This window comes from Hemitrygon akajei, chromosome 21, assembly GCF_048418815.1.
Source record: "Hemitrygon akajei chromosome 21, sHemAka1.3, whole genome shotgun sequence".
NCBI lineage: Eukaryota > Metazoa > Chordata > Chondrichthyes > Myliobatiformes > Dasyatidae > Hemitrygon > Hemitrygon akajei.
Genome location: NC_133144.1, coordinates 66,619,358 through 66,644,418, shown reverse-complemented (window position 1 = coordinate 66,644,418; position 25,061 = coordinate 66,619,358). Strand labels below are relative to the sequence as shown.

Below are 25,061 nucleotides of genomic sequence, written 5' to 3'. Positions count from 1 at the left end.
AATACACTTAAAAAACATTCCTCTAGATAAAATTTCATTTTGTACGACAGAACAGCTTCTATTCTCACAAAACTAAGGCATAAGGAATCACTTTGTTCCAGTGTGCTTCAACCAGAGTTTATTAGAGGCTGTTTGATTTTTAATCAATATTCTCTTGTTCGTTCCTCCATTTTCAGGGAGAAATAATAAAAACATTGAAATTTTTTGAGAGAATATATTTCAGTTACATATTTTCCATTTCACTCCATAAAAGGAAGCAAATATAACACGAACTTGGACCATCTCAAAGTAGTTGACAGACAAATTGCAGTTTTGAAACATTGCAGAGTAGGAAGGCCAACAGACAATTTGCAAATTGCAAACTCCTGCAAATATTAAAGTAATGGTAATTAATCTGTCCTGGAGACATACATTGATACTTGAGCAGTGAGGACAATACAGAAGCATTCCAGATACTTCATTTGTTATCTTCCTGCCATGATTGAGAAACACATATGGAAAGTGATGTGAACCAAGTTCTAAACAAATGTGACCAAAATTGGAGCTGGAATGGAATTAGGTCAAAGAGTCACAGAGCACTTCGGTACAGAAACAAGCCCTTTGGCCCTTCTAGTCTGCGCCAAACTATTATTCTGCTTAGTCCCATTTACCTAAACCTGAACCAGAGCCCTCTCATCCATGTACTTTTCCAAATTTCTCTTAAATATTGAAATCAAACCCGCATCCACCACTTCTCCTGGCAGCTCATTCCACACTCTCATCACCCTCTGGGTGAAGATAGGCTCTTGCTTCACCCTCTGAGTGAAGAAGCTCCCCCTCATATTCCCCTTAAATATTTCACCTTTCACCCTTAACCAATGATCTCTAATCCTAGTCTTATCCTAGTTCTAGTGAAATCATTTTGACTTAACATTGAAAAAGCCAATTCTCTATCAAAATAGAAATCCATCTCACATGATTTGAACCAAAACTTCTTCCCTGCTCTCTCTGGTTCCCCACCTCCTTCCCTTTATTCTATGGTCCGCTGAGCTCTCCTGTCTTCTTCTTCAGCCATTTGCCTCTTCAACCTATCACCTTCCAGCCTCTCACAAAATCTCTCCTCCACCCCCCAACTATCTTCCCCCTTACCAGCTGTGCCCCTTCCCATCCCCCTTCCTTTTGTATTCTGGCTTCTTCTCCTTCCTTTCCAGTTCTGATGAAGAGCCTTGGCCTGAGATGTCAGCAGTTTATTCATTTCCATAAATGCTGCCTCACTTGCTGAGTTCCTCCAACATTTTGAGTGTTTTGCTCAAAAACATTCCATAGTGTGCATGCACATCTGTATGCATAAGTGCTCATGAGTGTGTCTGAGTGTGACCACATACGCTGAACAGAGGGGCAGACTTTACCTCAAGACTGGTGGATCGATTGCCTGGCATGCCAGCTTCTCAAAGATCCTGATAAGGGGAAAGTGCAGAGGGTTGGAATTGTCAGCCAATACCTCCTTGAAGCAGTTCACCAAGACCTGCAAAAGGCTAGATCCACACATGGTCTGGCGGCTCCTTTCTGATTTGACAAGTGATAGAACATAATCGGCGATTGCATATTGCAGCTCCAGGGACAGCTAAAGAGGAAAGAAGATTTTGGTCAATCTCAGGTTTATTGCCATATGCACAGCAACTGTTATTCAAAGGTACGACCTTTCCTGCAGCACTATCACAGGTGCAGAGCATTAGATAATCAGCATTCACAAGAAAGACAAAAGAAAAATATAAACACAAATTTTACCAGGAAGAACACAATTTGAACCAAAAGGAACAAAGTCAGTTTTAGTGCAGTGATCAAACAGGTCCTAGCGCTGCCAAACTGTGGTGATTAAGGTTGAGCAGGTTAGCTGAAGAATTGAGTGGTTGAAGGGAAGCAGCGTAGAGGTGTAGACTTCAGATAAAGTTGTTCTTGCTTACGTGTGACAAGAAAGTCCATAAGATACAAGAGCAGAATTAGACCATTCAACCCATCAAATCTGCTCTGCCATTCCATCATAGCTGATTTATTTTCCCTCTCAGCCCCAATCTCCTGCCTTCTCTTTGTAACCTTGGATGCCTTACTAAGCAAGAACCTATCTTTGAGCACCACTTTGCACCATCAAATGCCTTGCAAATTCCTGTGAAGATGCCTGGCATAATATGCCATAGTTCAGTAAAGTAAAAATATTTCTATGACATGCAATAGGAATGGGGTCTTCCAAGATGGCACTCCCAATTTCTATGTCAGCTCGGGACATCCCAGAGTTCACAGTTCGATTCCAGCGCTGCCTGTACTCATTCTCCTCATGACCACATGGGTTTCCTCCAGGTGCTCCAGTTTCGGCCAATGGTCCAAAGATGTACTAGTTAGTAGGTTAACTGATCATTGTAATTTGTCCTGTGATTAGGTTAGTGTTAAATGGATGGGATGCTGGGCAATGTGGCTCATTGGGCCAGAAGGGGCTGTTCTGCATTGTACTTCCAAATAAATAGATGAATGAATAAGTAGATAGATAAATGGATGAATGAATAAACAGATAGATAAATAAGCAAATACTATGACAAGGTTCAAAAGGGTTTGAAAATTACATATTGTTATTTAATAAAACATCCACAACTAAAGGTTGGAATATTAGGTTATGTGTAAGTGGGTTATGTATATTTACTGTAGTTCATAAAGATTTATATATTAAATAATTAAACTAAAGTAGTGCAAAAAAGAACTTAATAATGAGGTTGTGTTCATGTGTTCAATGCCCATTCAGAAATCTGGTAGCAGAGATCACTTCTCACCTACAAAACAAAATCATGTAACTTGTTCAAACCATTTAACCTTTTAAACCCTGACAAGGTTCTGGTAAATCTGCCTCATACCCTCCTAAAGTCAAGGCATTCTTGATGATATTTGTTACCTGTTAGTAAACAAGATGATTTAGACATTGAGATTTAGTACAGCTCTCTCCTAAGAGTTAGATGGCACAAAGACAAAGGTAAATTGCTCTGGAAATATAAGTCAAAGATATTACAGTCTGCGTTATGATTCTACAATAATAACAAAACAATAGATACCTGTGGAACATCTTTGCAGCTAATATTCGGCAGCAGATGCATCATGACACAAATAGCGCCTGGGTGGTTAATCACAGGGTCTGCAGGCAACCTTCATAAAGATAAGCACAAAGTTGTGAATAAAGTGTTTCAACAGGGCAACAGTCCCCGGCATCAAGTGGGGGAGAGACTAGAAACATAGGGTAGGAATGTTGATCTGTGCTTCCTCTACCTGAGGCTTCTTATTGCATCCTTCCAAATAAATTACACTTATCCCCAACTCCGCAACCATGTACGGAGCAAATATGATTTGTTTCTTTTCAGAACTGTCATCAAGTAATTTTGGTTCACTGTTTAAATTGATTGGCAACTACTGATTATCACTCAACAATCCAAACCATTACACTTGCATTTTTCTAAGAAATATACATGAAGTTTGAATTACCAAAGTCTTGTCTTGCAGAGAAACCCACATTACTGAAACAGTCAACAACCAAAGGAGTGAAGGTGCACCCTGTCTAGCCTCTGAGTTCTGGCAACATCATTGAAAATTGATTTGATACTCCTTCCAGTTTAATCGCATCCTTCCAAGGAAACTCAGGTCACCAAGGCAATGAAATCAATGCAACTAATTGGGACTAGTATAGATAGATACAAAAGTCATCTTACATGGAAACCATAGGACCCATTCCCACAGTGTACAACACTGTGTCGCAGTTTGCTGCTATTGGATTCTGATGTTTTTAATTTAAAGTATGTTTAGAAGTCAGGGAAGAGGCACAAAATTTCTTGCGTCATAATTGTTTTATTAAGATTGATAGAACAAAGGAAAGTTAAATGGACAGTGATACAGACATAGTAAGTGAAGGGAAAGCCAAAATTAAGATGGCACCTGGCATAGATTAGTTATTTTTATACCACGGAGATAAGGATCAACCAATGAGAAAGCCATTATTCAAATACTGCAGTACCAAGTTAACCAATGAAAAAGCTATTATTCAAATATTGTAGTACCCAATGAGAAAGCTATTATTCAAATACAGCAGTAATAAGTTAACCAATCAGCAAATACTTATGCAGAATAAAAATGCCAAAGCTTTTCAGAATTATAATTTGTATAGCTACCAGAGGCATATTAAACTGTTATATGCAGATAAGATCTACTTAAAATACAAGCAGATAATTGATTGTTAAACTGCAATGAAAATAACAAACAGTCTAATCTAAGAATTAAGTAGTTGGATCCAACACTGCTCAAAGTTGCATTACAAAGATCATTCAACTCGTCCCTCAAGGAGAAAAGAAGTGTGCAAGGAGTTGATAATGTAGGTGAAGCGATTTCCTACACTGAAGGCTTCCCCCAAGTGTGGCCATTTTGAGTGATACTCATAACCTAACAGAGACCTCTGAAAACATTTCACAAGGATGCAGACTATCTGTGGACCCCTCATGCAGAAAAGCACAGATACTGTTCTTCACTGAGATCTCTTTGTTCCCCAAACAGATGATTTGAAATGGAATCAGTCTCTTACTCCTGTCGTTTTCCATTTATCCCTACTAATGAATACTTAGGGATAAATCTTTAGAATTTCACACAGGTTTTAGCATCTTTCTTAACCTGAGCAATATAGGAACATTGTTATGTGGTTTTAATGTAGACAGATTGCTTAGCTAGAGAGTCTGCTGCATTTTGAGCAGCACAGACATGATTAGCAATGAAGAGTTATGATTAAAAATACTTAGGCTATAAAATATAAAACATTACAGCACATTACAGGCCATTTGGCCCAGGATGTTGTGTTGTACCCATTTAACTTACCCACAGATCAATCTAACCCTTCCCTCCTACATAGCCCTCCATTTTTCTATCACCCATGTGCCTATCTAAGAGTTCTTAAACACCCCTAATGTATTTGTCTCTACTCCCACCACTGGCACCAACCACTCTTTGTGTAAAAATCTTACCTCTGAAATCCCCCTATACTGTACTTTCCTCCAATTATCTTAAAGTTATGCCCCTCGTATTAACCATTTCTGCCCTAGGAATAAAGTCTCTAGCTATCCACTCGATCTACACTTCTTATCATGTATATCTTTATCAAGTCATCTCTCATCCTCCTTCACTCCAAAGAGGAAAGTCCTAGCTCAGTCACCCTTTCCTCAAAAGACACACTGTACTCTCTAGTCCATGCAGCATCCTGTTAAATCTCCTCTACATACTTTCTGCAGCTTCCACATCCCTCTATAATGAAGGGACTAGAACTGAACACAATATTCCAAGAGCAAACATGAGGAAATCTGCTGATGCCGGAAATTCAAACAACACACACAAAATGCTGGTGGAACACAGCAGGCCAGGCAGCATCTATAAGGAGAAGCACTGTCAACGTTTCGGGCCAAGACCCTTCATCATATGGTCTAACAGGGTTTTATAGAGCTGAAACATTACTTTTGATATAAAGTAATGTTAAGCTTTTGATAGAGTAAATATATAACTCAAAAAATCAAAAATGTTTCTTGTACCAAATAGTTAAATACACCGATTGCAAGTCATAGAAATCTTCATTGTCTTAAGACAATGAAGGAAACCAGAATGAAGGTATTACTCATAAACACAAGTGACACTGCAGATGCTGGAGATCCAGAGTAACACACACAAAACACTTGAGGAACTCAGCAAGTCAGTCAACATCTAACCTCCAGAATTTAGACTAGATCCATTATCACACAAAGTGCAATTTAGCAAACTTATCAATTTGAATATCTGTTATAGAACTTGTGCAACAATACTATATCGGGAAATAAATGAGAAAGCGATTGTGCTGCAGAGAAGATTTAACATCGGGTATATAATCTGCCAGCACATCATCCTGTACTGAACAGTACCCTTCAATGAATGTAGCACATCAATAAATCAAGTATTGTTGAAGATGTATAAGATATTGGTGAGGCCTGATTCAGAAAATTATGTGCAGTTCTGGTCACCAATCTACAGGAAAGATATCAATAAGTTTGAAAGAGTATACAGAAAATTTATCATTGACATGTTGCCGAGTCTTGAGGATCTAAGTTATAGGGAAAAGTAAGATGGTTAAGGACTTTATTCCCTGGACTGCAAGAGAATGGCAGGAATTTTGATAGTGATATAAAATATTATGAGTGGGATAAATAACAAAATAAATAAATAATTGAATAAATAACAAGCAGGTTAGACAAAGGAGAATTGGTTGAGGTTGTGTACTTGGATTTTCAGAAGGCCTTTAACAAGGTGGCACACCTGAGGCTGCTTAACAAGCTACACGCCCATGGTATTACATGAAAGATTCTAGCATGGATAAAGCAGTGGCTGATTGGCAGGAGACAAAGAGTGGGAATGAAGGGAGCCTTTTCTGTCCAGTTGCCAGTGACTAGTGGTGTTCCACAGGAATCTGTGTTGGGACCAATTCTTTTTCCATTCTATGTCAATGATTTGGATGATGGAATTGATGGCTTTGTTGCAAAGACGATACAAAAATAGGTGGAAGGTCAGGTGCTTTTGAGGAAGTAGAGAGGCTACTGAAGGACTTAGATAGTTTAGGAGAATGGGCAAAGAAATAACAGATGGAATATAGTGTCAGGAAGTGTATGGTCATGCACTTTGGTAGAAGAAACAAAAGGGTTCACTATTTTCTAAATAGAGAGAAAATTTAATAAAAACTGAGGTGCAGAGGGACCAGGGAGTCCTTGAGCAGGATTCCCTGAAGGTTAATTTTCAGGTTGAATCTGTGGTGTGGAAGGCAAATGCAATGTTAGCATTCATTTCAAGAGGACTAGAATATAAAAGCAAGGATATAATGTTGAAACTTTATAAAGCTCTGGTGAGGCCTCACTTGGTATATTGTGAGCTCACTCCTTAACTTAAAAAGGATGTGGTGAAACTGGCGAGGGTTCAAAGGAGATGCATGAAAATGATCCCAGGATTGGCTGGCTTGTCAAATGAAGAGCATTTGATGGCTCTGGGCCTGTACTCACTAGAATTCAGAAGAATCAGGAGTGACCTCATTGAAACCTATTGAATGGTGAAAGGCCTTAAGAGATTGGATGTGAAGACTATGTTTCCTATGGTGGGAGAGGCTAAGACCAGAGGTCACAGCCTCAGAATAGAGGGGCATCCTTTTAGAGTGTAGATGAAGAGATATTTCTTTAGCGAGTGAGTAGTGTATCTGTAAATTCTTTGCCACTGGCAGCTGTGAAGGTCAAGTCTTTATTTATGTTTAAGGCAGATGGTGATAGATTCTTGATTGGTCAGGGCATGAAGGGATATAGGGAGAAGACAGGAGATTGGGGCTGAGAGGAAAATTGGATCAGCCATAATGAAATGCGGAGCAGACTCGATGGGTCAAATGGCCTAATTCTGCTCCTATGTCTAATGGTCTTATGGACAGATAGAGTGAAAGTGAATGCAAGCAAGCTCTTTTCCCACTCAGATTGGGTGAGGCTAGAACTAGATGTCATAGGTTCAGGGTGAGAAAGCTACGAAATACTTAAGTGGAACCTGAGAGGGAACTTCTTCATTCAGAGGGTGATGAGAGTGCAGAACAAGCTGTCAGTGGAAGTGAAAGATTTGGACTCAATTTCAATATTTAAGAGAAGTTTGAATAGGTACACAGATGAGAGGGTTTTGGAGGGATATAGTCCAGGTGTAAGTTGATGGGACTAGGTAGAATAATAGCTTGGCATAGATTAGATGGGCCAAGTGTCTGGTTTCTGTGCTGTAGTGCTCTAAGACTATGTGTTAGTGACCTACCTACTGGTATCTGGATCACCAACAGCCAGATGTTCTGTATCCTTCTCACTGGTATCAGGTGCATTGTAGAGAATCCTCATTTGTTGTTGAGCATCATTTTGGTTTTTTGATTCACTGGGACTTGAAGGATGAAATTTTCCAGAAAGCCAACGGGGAGAAGTCAATGTGTCTTTTGCCATTTGATCCAGAAATCCAAATATTTTCGCACAACTCCTCAACGATGCTGGAATATCCACTGTGGAACAGTAGGCCAAATCTACAAGCTCGTTGAACTTTCTGCAGGCACTGACATCCAATGGATAACATGACCTTTCACTTTTATCGCTGAAGCAACCAAAAAGCTTGAAGTCGTCTATCATTTTGTCAAAGTGACCCTGTGTTCTGAAGAAGTAACAATTGACAGGGTCAGAGTGCAAGGCTACAGTTAGAGTGCAGAGAGTCATTTCGATAAGGTGCCATATGTCATTCTGATCCACTGAGCTCCACTGGGCTGAAGGGGGGTCACATAAAGCTCCTTCCATGTCGGCCAACACTGACTGCAATGCATTAAATCCTCCAGCAGTCCTGAATGCAGAGCATGCCTTTGGCATTCCAAGAATATATAATAGGGACTGCAGCAGAAGGAAATACACACAAGTTAAAACACTGATTTCCATATTCAAAAACTTAAGATTATGAGAGGCATAGATAGAACAGACACCCAGTATCATTTTCCCTGGGCTGAAATGTCTAATACTAGCAGGCATGCATTTAAGGTGAGAGGGGTTAAGTTCACAGGAAATGTGCAGGGCCGTTAAATTACACAGGGTGGTGGGTGCTTGGAATGCGCTGTCTGGGGTGGAGGCAGATATCAAAAGGGCATTCAAGACGGGCACATGAACGTGCAGATATGGAAGGATGTAAACACTGTGTAGGCAGAAGGAACTAGTTTAGTTAGGCTATGTTGGATTACTAATTTTATTAGTTCAACACAACATTGCGTTCCTACACTGTACAGTTCTATGTTCTATGTCTAGCTGTAACCTCATCGAGTTCCTGTACTCAAAGTTCAAAGTAAATTTATTATCAAAATATGTGCAGTATACAGTCTTGAGATGCATTTTCTTGTAGGCATACTAAATAAGTCAATAGAATAATAACAGAATGAATGAAAAACCAACAGGGGGTGCAACCTGTGTGCAAAAGACAACAAACCAGGCAAATACAAAAAAGAAAGAAATAATAATAATAATAAATAGCTCATCATCCATCGTCAGAGATCCTCATCACCCAGCTCGTGGTCTTTTCTCACTGCTGCCATCAGGTAGAAGGATCTGCACCAACAAGTTCAAGAACAGTTACTATCCCTCAACCATCAGGTTCTTGAACAAAGGGTTAACTACACTCACTTGCCCCATCATTCAAATGTTCTCACAAACACTTTAAGGACTCTTTATCTTGTGAATTCATGTTCTTATTATTTACTACTATTTATTTATATTTGTATTTGCAGTTTGTTGTCTGATTGATCTTTCATTGATCCTGTTACAGTTACTATTCTATAGATTTACTGAGTATGCCCACAGGAAAATGAATGTCAGGGTTATACATGTACTTTGATAATAAAATTTACTTTGAACTTTAAATAGCAATAAATATTGAGAACATGAGATGAAGAGTCCTTGAAAGCGAGTCCATTGGTTATGGAAATATTTCAATGATGAGGCAAGTGAACTTCAGTGAAATTATTCCGTTTGTTCGAGAGTCTGATAATTGAGGGGTAATGACTGTTCCTGAACCTGGAGGTGTGAGTCCAAAGGCTCCTGTGCCTTCTTCCTGTTCCAATGTGTGAAAAAAGAACAAATCTAGTAAATGAGCAAAGAAAACCAATAATACACAGAACATGAACTGCGTAGTCCCCAAAAGTGAGTCCACAAACTGTGAAGTCCATTCCTAAACTTGGCGACATGGACCCAAGGCTCCTGCACCTCCCACCTGATGGTGAAGAGAGGGGATAAATCAAACACAGACAGATGGGATGTGCTCTGCAATAAAACAGTTTCAAAAAAATAGTAAGTCTATGTGGTCACACGGAGAACATACAGACAGCAGTGAGAATTGAACTCTGATCACTGGCACTGCAATGCGTTAGGCTAGCTGCTACACAACCCTACTGCCCATCTACATCACTGTACCACCCAACCACACTGTAGCAGTGAAGATTCATGATTCAACTTGATTAATGTCATTTCCATTACACTAGTGTAAAGGAGACGAAATAAGATTATAAGACCATAAGATACAGGAGCAGAATTAGGCCATTTGGCCCATCGAGTCTGCTCCACCTTTTTATCATGGTTGATCCAATTTTCCTCTCAGCCCCAGTCTCCTGGCTTTTCCCTGTATCCCTTCATGCCCTGACTAATCAAAAATCTGTCAACCTCTACTTAAATATACATAAAGTTTTGGCCTGTGGCAAAGAACTCCAAAAAGTCACCATTCTCTGGCTAAAGAGATCATTGTTAATAATGGACATAATTGTTACTCCAAATCCGATGCAGCACAAAACACACACACACACACACACACACAACAACAACAACAACAAAAACAACAACAACAAAAATATATTAAGATAAACTGACACTGTACTGTCATTTACTCGGGAATCACATGAAGGACCTTGATCAGGTCACACCTGACAAAGGAGTTGCTTCACTACTGATTTTTATTTGGGTATATTTAAATACTTTTAAGAGTTCATCAATGTTCTAAGTTTATTATTCTAAAATAGTTTAATATTAACTATTTTAATATTAAATAGCTTTCAAGTATTTCTGTTTATGAACTCAATCAGCTCCATTATGAACACTGGCCTCCCCAACATCCAGGACACATTCAAGGAGCAATACCTCAAAGGCTTCATTTATCATTAAGGACCCTATTATCCTGGACATACCCTCGTCTCATTGCTACCGTCAGTGAATGGGCACAGAAGCCTGAAGATACACTCAACAGTTCAAAACAGCCAACAGACTTCTGAATGGATAATGAACCCATGAGCCTCACTACTTTTTTTCACTTTTTGCACTATTTATTTAATTTAACTTTAATACATATACACTTCTTACTGTAATTTACCGTTTTTATTATTATATATTGCGATATACTGTTGCCGCATAACAACAAATTTCACAACACATGTTGGTGATATTAAACCTAATTCTGTTTCTTATGTTTGCTAAGTTTTTAAGGTACTGTGCTGCTGCAAAAAGTTACATTTCATCGCATTTATACCCAGAATATGGGCATGTGTAACAATAAACTTGATCTTTCTGATTGTCAGAACTTTACATTGACTTTTGGTAACTTTGAGAGTCAGGTAATTGGAGTGAACCTGCTTTCCCAGGATCATTTACCACAGGATTAGCACAGGATGTTGGTAGATTGAAACTGTCCTAATTAAATAGGTGGTCACTGTAACCTAAACAAAATAAGAGATGGTGGTGACGTTGGATCCCAGATTCAGTGACATTGACTACCCTTCAATCATCAGCATGGATAACTTTATCCACCTGAGCACTGAACTAATTCCACAACCCATAGATTCCCAAGGACTTTACAACTCATGTTCTCTGTATTATTTATTCCCTATTATAATTATTTTTATTATTTGTTTTTGTATTTGTACTAAAGACCTGCACTGGAATGTTTACCAATATTTTTAACCTCTTGCTTCAGCAGTCTGTGGATCCCACCTGCTTCAAGCAGACTTCAGTTCTATCGGTGCCTAAGAAGAACATGGTAACCTGCCTCAATGACTATTTTCCAGTAGCACTTACATCCACTGTGATGATGTGCTTTGAGAGGGTGGTGTTGTGTATTTACTATTTCAGTAATATTGTAAATATGTTGCTCATTAAGCATTCTTTATTTGTTTGCATAATTCATTACAGGTCATATGTGAATTACGTGAATTGAATACGCCATGCTGCTACCACATGATATGTGCATGTCTCGCTAAAGTAAAGAACAAACTAAGACTCACATCACTCGGCTCTTTTGTTTTACTTTGAATTAGTTTAAAGCTTTGGAGTTACAAAAAAATAACAGTTGTTGATGAAAAATATCAGCTCCTGTCTGAGAAGCGACTTGGATCCAGTCCAATTTGCCTACCGTCACAACAGAAACAGCTCTTCTTCAACCCTGGAACATCTGGGCAGCAAAGGTGCATTCATCAGGATGCTCTTCATTGACTACAGCTCGGCTTTCAATACCATCATCCCCTCAAAACCAATCAATAAGTTTCAAGGCCTCAATACATCCTCACGCAATTGGATCCTCAGTTTCCTCACTTGCAGACCCCAGTCAGTTCAGATCGACAACAACATCTCCACGGTCGCATCAGCTCAAGTACACCACAAGGCTATGTGCTTAGCCCGCTGTTTTACTCGCCTTATACTTATGACGTTGTGGCTAAGCACAGCTCCAATGCCATAGTTAAGTTTGCTGACAACACCACTGTCATAGGCAGAGTCAAAGGTGATGACAGATCAGCATACAGGAGGGAGATTGAAAATCTGGCTGAGTGGTGCCACAACAACTTCTTGTTCGATGTCAGCAAGACATCTGTGGATCGAAGGGCCTATGTCGTGCTGTAGGTTTTCTATGTTTCTATGTTATTATTTCAGAGAATCTGTCCTGAATCCAGCATGTAAATGACATTATGAAGAAAGCACAGCAGCACCTCTACTTTCTTAGAAGCTTGCAAAGATTTGGTATGCCAGCCAAAACTGTGATAAACTTCCATAAATGTGTGATGAAAGTATATTGGCTATTGCATGGAAACACCAATGTCCTTGTACAGAAAAACCTACAGAAAGTAGTGGACACAGCCCTGTCCATCACAGGTAAAACCCTCCCCACTATTGAGCACATCAGCTCTGAGCACTGTAGCAGGAAAGCTGCATCCACTATCCAAGCCATGCTCTCTTCTCGATGCTGCCATGGGGAAGCAGATACAGGAGCCTCAGGAATCACACCACCAGGTTCAGGAACAATTATTATCCCTCAAACATCAGCCTCTTGAACCAGAGAGGACAACTTCACTTACCCCATCACTGAACTGTTCCAACCAAACTGGACTCACTTTCAAAGCATCTTCATCTCGTATTCTCGATATTTATTTCTTATTTATTTATTATTACTATTATTTAATTTTTTCTCTTTCTTTTTGTATTACACAGTTTGGTTTTGTTTGCACAATGGTTGTTTGTCCGCCCTGTTGGCTATGGTCTTACATTAATTCCATTGTATTGCATGCATTAACTGCTGATTGTCCACAAGATAATGAATCTCAGGGTTGTATATGATGACTTTGAACTTAAATGAGAACACAGAAGATATGCAGGCAGTACACCACATTGTGGACAATTGTACCATCTACTCCTGCTTATAGGAGAGTAACCTACTAGACCCAAGAATATTTCACAAAATTCTGAATAAAATGTTAAATTGGTTCATCAATATGAAAATACGTGCAAAATCAAGGGGTTAACTTATCGACTTCAAATCATATTAAACAAGGGTGTCTACAAGGAGGTGTTGTAAGAAACTATCATACACAATGCATTATTGTCACTCAAGTGTTTATCAGTGACACAGATTATAAGAAGAACATAAATTTAATAAAACCAAACGGAAGCAAAGCAAATAGCCTTGACACTTTTCAGGATGGGCCATAGATAACCTTATTGGTACAATCTTTAACATGGTTATAACTTAAATCCTTGGAGACTTAATATTCCTTAAACTTCAATCCATAATGCACAAACTGAGTTACACATAAGCAAATTTACCTCCCATTCTGTAATTTAATACAGTGTACAATTTTCAATGTGTCGTCCTCATAGTGTGGAGATGTAATGACATTTATTTTGGGTTACCAGCTAAATATATATTAGCAAATCAATCTGAATTTGTGAGTAACATGATAAGGATCCCGAGGGGACGCAAATAATAAATTCAGTTACTTATTATTTTGTGACTGCTTCACAATTTGTCTAAATTAGATGCACACACAAGATTTAGCTTAATATATCGGTTTAACCATATAAATGTTCTATATGGATATAATTATAAATCAGTTTAATCATAAAATTACATTTTTTAAATATTTACAATTATTTTGCTTGTTTACTTATCATAACATTTCATTTTTTCTGTAAGATGCAGAGATAATCAACTAATGATAGGATTTCCATCATTATATTAAAAATAATAATATTTTATTAATATTTCTTATTATAATTTATAGAAAATTGTATGTACTGTAATGCACTGTATTGCTGCAACAAAATACATAAATTTTGTACTGCATGTCAGTGATAATAAACCTGATTCTGATGTATGTTTTAAATAATATTTTTACCTCTCATTAAAGAAAGGACGACTGGTGATTATATCATTCCTGTTCAGTTATCATTTCAGAATGTTCCAAAGCTGTTTCAATCAACTATATTGAAAGGACTGTCACCATTATTGTTTGGGTACAAAATAGGAACAAAATGAAGATAGGATGAGCAAGCTAGGGCTATTCTCTTTACAGAGGAGTAGAACAAAAGGTGACTTGACAGAGGTGAACAAAACAATAAAAGGCATAGATCGAGTGGATGGCCTGAGACATTTTCCCAGGTCAAGAATGAATAATATCAGGGGGCATAATTTTAAGGTGATTGCTGTAAAGTATAGGGGGAATGCCAAAGGTTAGTTATTTTACAGACAGTGGTGAGTGTGTGGCACGCGCTGTCAGAGGTGGTGGCAGAGGCAGATACATTAGGGACATTTAAGAAGCTTTTAGATCGATCTTAGAGTAGGTTATAAGGTCGGCACAACACCGTGAACCAAAGGGACGGTACTGTGATGTACTGTTCCATGTTTTATGTAAAACAAGACAATAGTAGGAGTCAGCTGTACATCTCCAGGAGTCTCCTCTGCCATTCCATAAGATGTTGGTTGCTCTGATCTTAATCTCAGCCCCTAACTTCTTGCCTGTGCCCTGTAAACCTCAGCAAACCCATACCCAGAAATCAGTTTATCTCAGTCATAAATATGATTAGTGGTTTAGCTTTCCTGAGTACAGAATTCCAAAGATTCACCACCCTCTGTAGGAAGTTCACCCTCTTCTCCACAGTCTTAAGTGGCCATTCCTTTATCCTGGGGCTCCTACTAGTGCAAAAATCCTCAAAGGATTTAGAGTAGCACACACAATAGGGGAGAGGAACTCAGCAGGTCAGGCAGCATCTATGGAGAGGAATAAAGTCGATGTTTTGGGTTGAGACCCTTCATCAGAAGATTTACACTACCAAACCTCCGCTGGAGGGCTTTACTCATTTTATTTAGAGATACAGTGCAGACCAGGCCCTTCCAGCCCTGTGAGCCGGGCCGCCCAGCAACCCTCACTTAATCACAGAACATTTGCAATGACCAATTAACCTACTAATGGTACGACTTTGGACTATGGGAGGAAACCAGAGCACCCGGAGGAAACCTATGTGCACATGGGAAGGGACGTACAAACTTGTTTACAGACGACATCGGAACTGAACTCTGAACTCCAACAATCCAAGCGGTAATTGCGTTGCACTAACCGGTACGCTACCTTCCCGAAGCAACGTTGTATACAGCTGCACTGACATTCAGACAAGGAATATACCGCAGACAAGAATGGGCGCACCAACATCCACTGCATGATAGAGGTTTTATTAAGGGGAAGTTTACAAGACTGGGCCTTGGAATAGCACAATCATTGTGTGAGGAGTGACTGAGTTGACTTGAGTTCTATTCTCTGGAGTTTAAATGAATGAGAAGTGATTTCACTGAAACTTAATAAATTCTTACAGGTGGATCTAGAAAGAATGCTTCCTCTGATCTTGAAGATGAAACTGAGTCGAGGTATGCAGATGGGGCAGGAACAAGCAGAAATAATGGGCCTACCTGGACAGGCAGGTTTGTGGATCTTCAGTAGGAGGTAGAAAAGGAAGATATAGGGTGTGGGAACTATGCTGTTGTTTCTTTAACCCTGGGGAAATAGTGCCTGGGATATTATATAGCTTCACCTTCCATAAGCCATTATATACAAACCATGGAAAATTAATTGTTCTAAATCACAATCCATAAACCATGGAAAATTAATTGTTCTAACTCACAATACATAAACCATGGGCATTAAAATTCAGCATACACTGTGAAGTAACAAAGAACTTGTTCTTATTTTTAAAGTTGGGAATTTACTACTCCATCACAAAGTTTGCTGAAGCAAGGAAATGAGAAAGAACATTTTCTGATTTTTCACCGAAATGAAAAAGACAATTTGAGAATAACCACAACGTACCTGCAAAAGGTCAAGTTTCAACATGAATTCCCCCTGGGTGGCAGAACACAGCACTCCTATCATCACACGCATGTACTCCTCTGCATTTACAATGAACAGCTGTTCTAAGATGTCTAGTGCGTGGCCTCGATAGGATTTGTCATCAAGAAAAATTTTGATGTAGGGGATCATCCCATACTCTCGGAGAATCACTGATCAGAGAGGGGAAAGATCAGATTGATTTAGGCTGTGGCTTTCACAGGACACTCAGTGCAATGACAAATGTTGATTAACTCTATGCAGGGAGAAGATATGAACAGGGGACAGACAACAGAGAGCAAGGAAAGGTAACACTTTGGTATCATTTCCACTGTGATTTCCAAACCATTTACTTCCCATGAAAGAATTAAATTTATATTGTTGGTACCCCTATCTTTAATATCCTGAGCTATGGTCACTTGAAGTCGAGTATGATGTCCTCCTCAGGGTTTGTCTGTTGGTGGATCCTCAACTGGCCGCGGAGGCCGATCTGTGATCCACATATCCTGTGCAATGTGGGCAAGAGGAAGAGGTGGTTGAGCTTAGTGGCTAGGTCTTTTGGCTGTTCGGTCTCACCTTTCATTGAGAGGCATCCAGCCCCTGCCCACCATACTTAAATCTTATTGACACAAATACAGTTATGGGCATTTTTAGAGAATATTAAGAGAAGTCAGTCAAGGACAGCTTTAGCACTCTATCCCCGAAGGATGTTGGTTTAGGGAGTAGAACTTTTTCTTGCAGTTTAACTTTCCTATACTTGCTTATAATTTTATAAAATCACCCATATATGTGTGTGCAATTTTTCAGTGAATTTTCAGTAATTGTCGTGTAGCTGATTCTGTATTTTCTAGAAGCTTCCTAGTTGTTATCTTCTCAATGGAATGTGTTTTTATCCCTAGTCTGATTGTGAGACAACCACAACTTCTTTTTCTTTGTTTTCTCTTTGATCTTGTAACATTTAATACAACGACCGTAATCTCCAAGTTTTCTGCCTCATTCATGACTTCTGAAGAACCGCCAAATCAATGTCACCAGATCAACACTTAAGAACTGTGTTTTCAGATTTAGTTAGATAGTCACTTGATTGATTGCTATTCAAACTGAATAGAAAATGTGATAGATCAGAAATGATATTAATATAAAATGCTTAAGATACTCTTTGAGTATTCTATTCTATACCAATTTAATGCCAACCTACTGAGATATTAGCAAAAAGATATGATGGCCATCTCTCAGGCAGGAGATACAAAAGCCTGAGAGCACATACAACCAAGCTCAAGGATGTCTTCTAATCCACTGTTATAAGATTATTAAATAGTTCCGTAGTACGATAAGATGGACACTTAACCTCACAATTCACCTTGTTATGACCTCACACTTTATTTTCTATCTGCACTGCACTTTCTCTGTAACACTCTGTTCCTGAATGTTATTATTGTTTTACCTTGTTCTACCTCAATCCAGTGTGTAATGATCTGATCTGGAAACATGGTAACATAGAAAACTGACAGCACAATACAGGCCCTTCAGCCCACAATGCTGTGCCGAACATGTACTTACTTTAGAAATTACCTAGGGTTACCCGTAGCTCTCTATTTTTCTAAGCTCCATGTACCTATCGAAAAGCCTCTTAAAAGACCCTATCGTATCCGCCTCCACTACCATCGCCTGCAGCCCATTCCACGCACTCACAACTCTCTGCATAAAAAACTCACCCCTGACATCTCCTCTGTACCTACTTCCAAGCACCTTAAAACTGTGCTGTCTCGTGTTAGCCATTTCAGCCCTGGAAAAAAGCCTCTGACTATCCACACGATCAATGCCTCTCATCATCTTATACACCTCTATCAGGTTACCTCTTATCCTCCGTCGCTCCAAGGAGAAAAAGCTGAGTTCACTCAACCTATTCTCATAAGGCATGCTCCCCAATCCAGAAAACATCCTTGTAAATCTCCTCTGCACCCTTTCTATAGCTTCCACAGCCTTCCTAGAGTGAGGTGACCAGAACTGAATGCAGTACTCCAAGAGGAGTCTGACCAGGATCCTATATAGCTGTAACATTACTTCTCAGCTCTTAAACTCAATCCCATGATTGATAAAGACCAATGCACCATATGCCTTCTTAACCACAGAGTCAACCTATGCAGCAGCTTTGAGCATCCTATGGACTCGGACCCCAAGATCCCTCTGATCCTCCACGCTGCCAAGAGTCTTACCATTAATACTATATCCTGCCATCATATTTGACCTATCTGTATGAATACTATGCAAGACAAACTTTTTGCTGTATCTCAGTATAAGTGACAAAAAAAAAAATTCCTATTCCAGTTCGAAGAGGAAATTTCTAATTATCACCAACGATTACTTCCAAAGAGAATTGCAAAGAGATTGGGAAAAGTTTAACTGAAGTCTGAAACAACCTGCAGGCATTTGCTGGCTCTCCAAACTTACCAATATTTCTCACTGAGCCTTGAAGCATGGTTGCCACAACTTTTAACATTAAACTTAAGGTCTCTCTCTGGTGCTGCTGATCATCAGAAGGTCCACTTTTCCCTGTAGTTTCAGAAGGAAATAAATATTGGGAAAATATTAATATAAATCATTGGATATTTATGAAAAGTAAATAAAAGTAGATTAATTCCACTGATTGAGGCTCCAATAAATGAATTCCTAGAAGTCTCAAAACAGGGACTCCTTCTATCTCTGGCCACCCTACAGACCCATCCTAATAGCAAAACAATGGAATTAGTCTCTTCTCCCCACTTCTGATAGTGCAGAAACTAATCAATACAAGATACCGTCAAAAGCTTACTTTGAAGTTTTAATCATTTCATGAGGCTCAAGGACTCTCATGCTTTGAAGATGCCATATTTTCCACTAAGTATTTTAAAGGCAAATTCAGTAAATCTGAAGATCTATAAGACCAATAGTCACAGAAGGAGATTCAGGCTATTCGGTACATCAGGTTTGCTCTACCAAGCCATCATGGCTGATTTATTTATTTGTATGCTTGTTGATATATATATATTTATTGAGATACAGCTTGGAATAGGCCCTTCCAGTCCTTCGAGCTGTGCCACTCAACAACCCACGATTTAAACCTAGCCCAATCACAGGACAATTTACAATAATCCATTAACCTACAAACCGGTACATCCTTGGACTATGGGAGGAAACCAGTACACCCAGAGGAAACCCATGCAGTCACAGGGAGAACGTACAAACTCTTTACAAACAGCGGCAAGAATTGAACCCGGGTTGCCGGTACCATAAAGCGTTGTGCTAACCATCACGTTACTATGCCGACCCTCTAAACTCTCTTATCCCCATTCTCCTTCCTTCACATCATAACCTTTGACAGCCTTACTAATAGAACCATAGAACACTACAGCACAGTAGAGGGTCAAGAACATAAACTTCCAATTTAAATATACCCAATGACTTGGTCTCCACAGCTGTCCATGGCAATGAATTCCATAGATTCACCGCCCTCTGGCTACAGAAAATCCTTGTTCATGGATGTTGCCTGACTTGTTGAGCTGCTCCAGCATTTTGTGTATATTGCTGAAGAAATTCCTCCTCATTTTTTGTTCTAAAGGGATGTTCTTACAGATGCAATTGTAGGACTGAGACAGGGCTGGAAGAGCAGTGTTCTGACTTTGCAACTATACTCACCAGGTTAGTCCAGATTGGAGTCTGAGGTTGAAATGATTAAGTCCTTTTAAAAACCTAATTACTAATTCCACCCAAATACAAAAGAGAAAGCAATGTCAGGAATGAACCTCTGAATGCCAATGCCTGATAATTAGTTTGGTAAAGATGACGCTTACCTGTTTTCCTCAGCATTTTTGCATGCCTCTGAAGACGTGTAAGGAGCATCTCCAGAAGTCTGGTTTCTCGGAACACAATTGTGAGCAATGGATCATATTTGGTGATATCTAGCACGCATTTAAGTGCCAGCAAGGCACAAACTGGTGAGAGGTTCTCTCGAATTATGGCTTGAACTCTTGAAAAGATCTCATGGGGTATGTAAGACAGATCAAATACAACAAACCGCAACATTTGAAAATACTGAATCTGCACCATCTCTGACTTGAGGTAAATCACCTCAGCAAATTGGAAGAAAGCTTGCTGTGTCCATTCCAGAAGGAAGAAATTGGCTTTATTCCAGCTCCAGATCTTCCTGATTCTGTCCAGGATAATTGATGAGACGAGGGAACAATTAGAATTTAAAAATACCGTCTGCAAAACTTTGAAAGCTTGGAGATTTTTCACAGTAGTACCTGGAAATTGAAACAGAAGGAAATAGTTGTTTGCAATGAAGCAAGATACAAAAGTAAACAACCACTTTAATGACTAAGCCTGCAAAGAGATTAAGCGTAAAGATTCAAGAAAAAAGTGCAATTTTTCCATTGAAGCTCAATGGTTATGCTCTTTGATAATCTATCCTAGACACTACTGTAATGTATTCTGTTTTTTCCAATGGATAAGAGCATTTCCTCAAAGGTTTAGTTATAGGCCCTTCCTATTTTTCATCACTTGGAAACATTGTCCAATGCATCAGATTTCAAACTGACCACATCCCATGGTACTTTAAAAGCATCTTCTTTTGACATCTCCATTACGTTTCATAGATCAGCATGGTTGCATAGCGGTTACTGCAATGCTTTACAGCTTCAGCTGTAAGACAGAGCATTGAATCCCACTGCTCTCTCCAGGGAGTCTGTACATTCACCCGTGACCACGCGGGTTTTCTGTGGGTGCTCTGGTTTCTTCCCACATTCCAAAGGCAAATGGGTTAGGGTTAGGGTTAGGATTAATAAACTGGGGCACGCGACGATGGCACCAGAAGTGTGACGATTCTTGCTGGCTGCCCCTGACATAATCCACACTGATTTAACGTGACGTAAATGGCAAATTTCACTGTATCTTTCAATGTTTCAATGTGCATGTGACAAATAAAGCTAATCTAATCATTAGGATCATAGAATGTTCAACACAGAACCCGGTCCTTTCTGCCTACCCCATCTATACTCACTACAATGTCTATTTGTACTAATCCCATCTGCCTGCATCAGCCCCTGTACCCTTTGACATCTTTCCTATCAAACTAACTATCCAAGTACCTTTTCGACATTGGCATTTCATTTGCCTCTACCCTTCCTCTGGCACTATCGTTTCCTTATGAAAAGCTTGCCCCACTGATCTCTTCTTGTGTATCCCTAACTTAACTCTCTAATCTCTATCTTCTTCTCCCTAGTGAGTACCAGTGATAGGTATTCATTTAGGATTTCAATCATATTTTTTGGATCCATAATTATCTCATTGATCCCTGGTAGATTATCCTTCCCTTAGCTACCATCTTGCTTCTACAATACTTGTAGAATGATTGGGAGTTCTCCTTAATCTGCTTGGATTGGAATGGCAAGCTGCAACTGTACAAGTCATTGGTGAAGTACAGATTTGGAATTTTGTTGGCAGTTCTAGTTGTCTAACTGGGAGAATGATGTCATTAAACTGGATAGGGTGCACAAAAGATTAACAAGGATGTTACCAGGAGTGGAGAGCTGAAGTTATAAGGATAAGCTGGGACTGCAATATGAGTTGGTAAAGAAAGACAGGGTGACTGTCAAACAAACAGAAAAAAAAAACAGAAAACAGGCAGTTCAAGTGACTTTATAGCCTCCCGAACCATAAATCAGTTCTGAATATTGATGGGGGAAAGATTTTCATAAGGCCTAGGAGCATAATTAGGCCATTTAGCCCATTAGGTCTGCCCTGCCATTCCATCTTGCCTGATTTATTATCCCTCTCATCACCATTCTCCTTCTCTTAACCTTAGATGCCCTTACTAATCAAGAACCTAACAACTTTGCTTTAAGTATACCCAATGATTTTCTTTCCACAGCTGTCTGTTGCAATAAATTCCATAGGTTCACCTCTGGCAGTGATAGCAAACCTAATTCTGGTTCTGAGCAATGCTCACCCAGTCAGTGAACTAAAAGTGATGCAGTAATTACCTGACTTTGGTGGCTGTTGAAACTTAAAAGTAGGAAACTGTGAGCCGGTAATAGAGGGCACCACCTTGAGTTCTTTCTCTCCATAGGTTGTAAGGGAACTCAGAAAATCAACAAGCTCTTCCACAGATTTTTCTTCTTCATTTTCCAGCTCTTTATCAAACCTGAAGAGAGAGAATGGTTTTAATTCACACAGAGAAACAGCACAGAAACAGGCCTGGGCTCAAGACATTCTGTGGATGCTGGAAATCCAGAGCAAAACACACAAAATGCTGGAGGAACTCAGCAGGTCAGGCAGCATCTATGGAAATGAATAAACAGTTAATATTTCAGGCTAAGACACTACCTCAGAGTTAGAAAGGAAGGGGATAGAAAGGTGAGTGGAGGGGAAGGAGACCTAGCCAGGTGATGGGTGAAGTCAGGTGAGTGGGGGAAGGTAAAGAGCTAGAAGAGAAAGAATCTGAAAGGAGAGGAGAGTGGGTTATGGGAGAAGGCATCCATCTCTCTCTGAGCCCTCACATCCCCCTTGAACCTAACCCCTCTCACTTTCAATGCATGCCCTCTGATATTAGACATCTCAACCCTTAGAATAAGGTACTGCCTGTCTACTCTATCATAATCTTAGAAACTTCCATCAGATCTCCCCTCATTACCACCATTCCAGAGAAAACACCACAAGTGTAACCAACCTCTCATGATAGTACATGCCTTCTAAACCAGGCAGCATCCTGGTAAACCTCTTCTGCACCCTCTCCAAAACTTCAACATCCTTTCTGTAGTGGGCACAGTATGCAATACCAGTTGGAGATCATTTGTTCTTGTCTGACAAGGGAGAACACATCAGAACTTTGACACTTAACTGACCAAAAGGTGGGGTGGGGGGGGGGGGTAGAGTTAACTATATAACAATTACAGCATGGAAACAGGACATCTCGGCCCTTCTAGTCCATGCCGAACGCTTACTCTCACCTAGTCCCACTGGATCGCACTCAGTCCATAACCCTCCATTCCTTTCCTGTCCATATACCTATCCAATTTTACTTTAAGTGACAATATTGAACCTGCCTCTACCACTTCTACTGGAAGCTCGTTCCACACAGCTACCACTCTTTGAATAAAGAAGTTTCCCCTTGTGTTACCCCTAAATTTTTGCCCCCTAACTCTCAACTCATGTCCTCTTGTTTGAATCTCCCCTACTCTCAATGGAAAAAGCCTATCCACGTCAACTCTATCTATCCCCCTCATAATTTTAATTGTTTGCATAATTGTTTATAATTGTTTGCAGGATTTAAATTTGTTACAAATATATAACACCTAAAGTCAGACAAAATGACTGTGGCTATCTTAGCCCATTTCTCAGGAGGACCACATACACAAATTTACAGCACCTTTCCCGTTCACTGAGAGAACTGTTGGGTAGTTTAACATAAACACAAGAGTTTCTGCAGATGCTGGAAATCTTGAAAACAGACACACAAAATGCTGGAGGAACTCAGCAGGCCAGGCAGCATCTATGAAGGAGAATAATGATTGGTGCTTTGGGCCGAGACCCTTCATCAGGTAGATGATCATGTGAAATGGAGAATTGTCACACTGGATCTGTGGAGAATGCTCATCTAACTTGCACCCTTCCATCTCCTGTTAAACTTAATCTAATTTTGTCAATGGAAAGGAAATCACTACTGCCTTGCAGCGATTAAGAATGTTAATTAATTGAGTTAGGCACTCTTATTCCCCTGCATATCTGAGTAGAAAGATCCTTAGCAGTTCATTGAAATCCTCACTGTTCAACGCTGTTATAATATTTTATTTTACTTACAGTGCAGAATAGGCATTTCGAGCCTCACCACTCAGCAAACCTCAACAAGCCCAATTTAACCCTAACTAATCAGAGCACATTTACAATGACCATATCACCTACTCGGTACATGTTTGGACTGTGGGAAGAAACCAGAGCACCTGGAGAAGATGCACACATTCCAGGGGAGGAGTTACAGAGAATTCTTTAGAGAACACCGGGACTGAACTCTGAACTCCAACAGCCAGAGGTTTAATAGCTTCGTGCTAACTGCCATGCTATCGTGGCACTAAACTCAAAGCAGCTGAGATTCAACGTCAAAAAAATGTGAAGTGATGCAGGGATGAGTGAGGATATAAATTAACTGAGAAATATTAATTAAAAGAAATGATCTTAATAAGGTTGTGACAGAAAGCCATAAGTCTGCATATAAGCCATACGAGCAGAATTAGCCATTTGGCCTCTCGAGTCTGTTCCACCATTTAATATATAGTACAAGTCTTCGAAAGAATAAGTTTATAAGGTTTCGAAAAAGGTATTAGCTTTAGGATTAGATGCATATGGCATAAAAGTACAGAACTTAATGTAAAACTTTATAAGGGGGGGCACAGTAGCGCAGCAGTCAGCACAACTCTTACAACCCAGCAATCACCAACTGGGATTCAATTCCTGCCACTGTCTGTAAGGAGCTTGTATGTTCTCCCCGTGACTGTGTGTGTTTCCTCTGGGTGATCTGGTTTCCTCCCACATCCCAAAGACATACAGGTTAGGGTTGGTGCAGTTGTGGGCATCTATATTGGTACCAGAAGCAAGGCAACACTTGCGAGCTGCCCTCGTCACATCCTCAGACTGTGTCGGTCATTGACACTAATAACACATATCACAGATCGTTTCGGCGTTTCGAAGTACATGTGTCAAATAAAGCTAATCTTAAATTATCAGCTGTAAACCTCATCTGGAGCATTGCATCTGGACACAATGCTTTGGGAAGTACAAGTATACATGTACAGTATACCAG

The 25,061-nt window shown here is 39.7% G+C and overlaps 1 protein-coding gene across 1 annotated transcript in view; it reads right to left on the bottom strand.

Moving 5' to 3' along the window:
- wdfy4 (WDFY family member 4) overlaps positions 1–25,061 on the bottom strand; it is a 427,205-nt gene that overhangs the window by 351,664 nt on the left and 50,480 nt on the right. The window contains exons 9-15 of the mRNA XM_073025649.1: positions 22,249–22,409; positions 20,059–20,511; positions 18,680–18,781; positions 16,211–16,401; positions 7,840–8,450; positions 3,075–3,165; positions 1,389–1,603 (exon numbers count right to left, since the gene is read on the bottom strand). Of these exons, the coding sequence (XP_072881750.1) occupies positions 1,389–1,603; positions 3,075–3,165; positions 7,840–8,450; positions 16,211–16,401; positions 18,680–18,781; positions 20,059–20,511; positions 22,249–22,409 (1,824 nt within the window). The remainder of the gene's footprint in view (positions 1–1,388; positions 1,604–3,074; positions 3,166–7,839; positions 8,451–16,210; positions 16,402–18,679; positions 18,782–20,058; positions 20,512–22,248; positions 22,410–25,061) is intronic.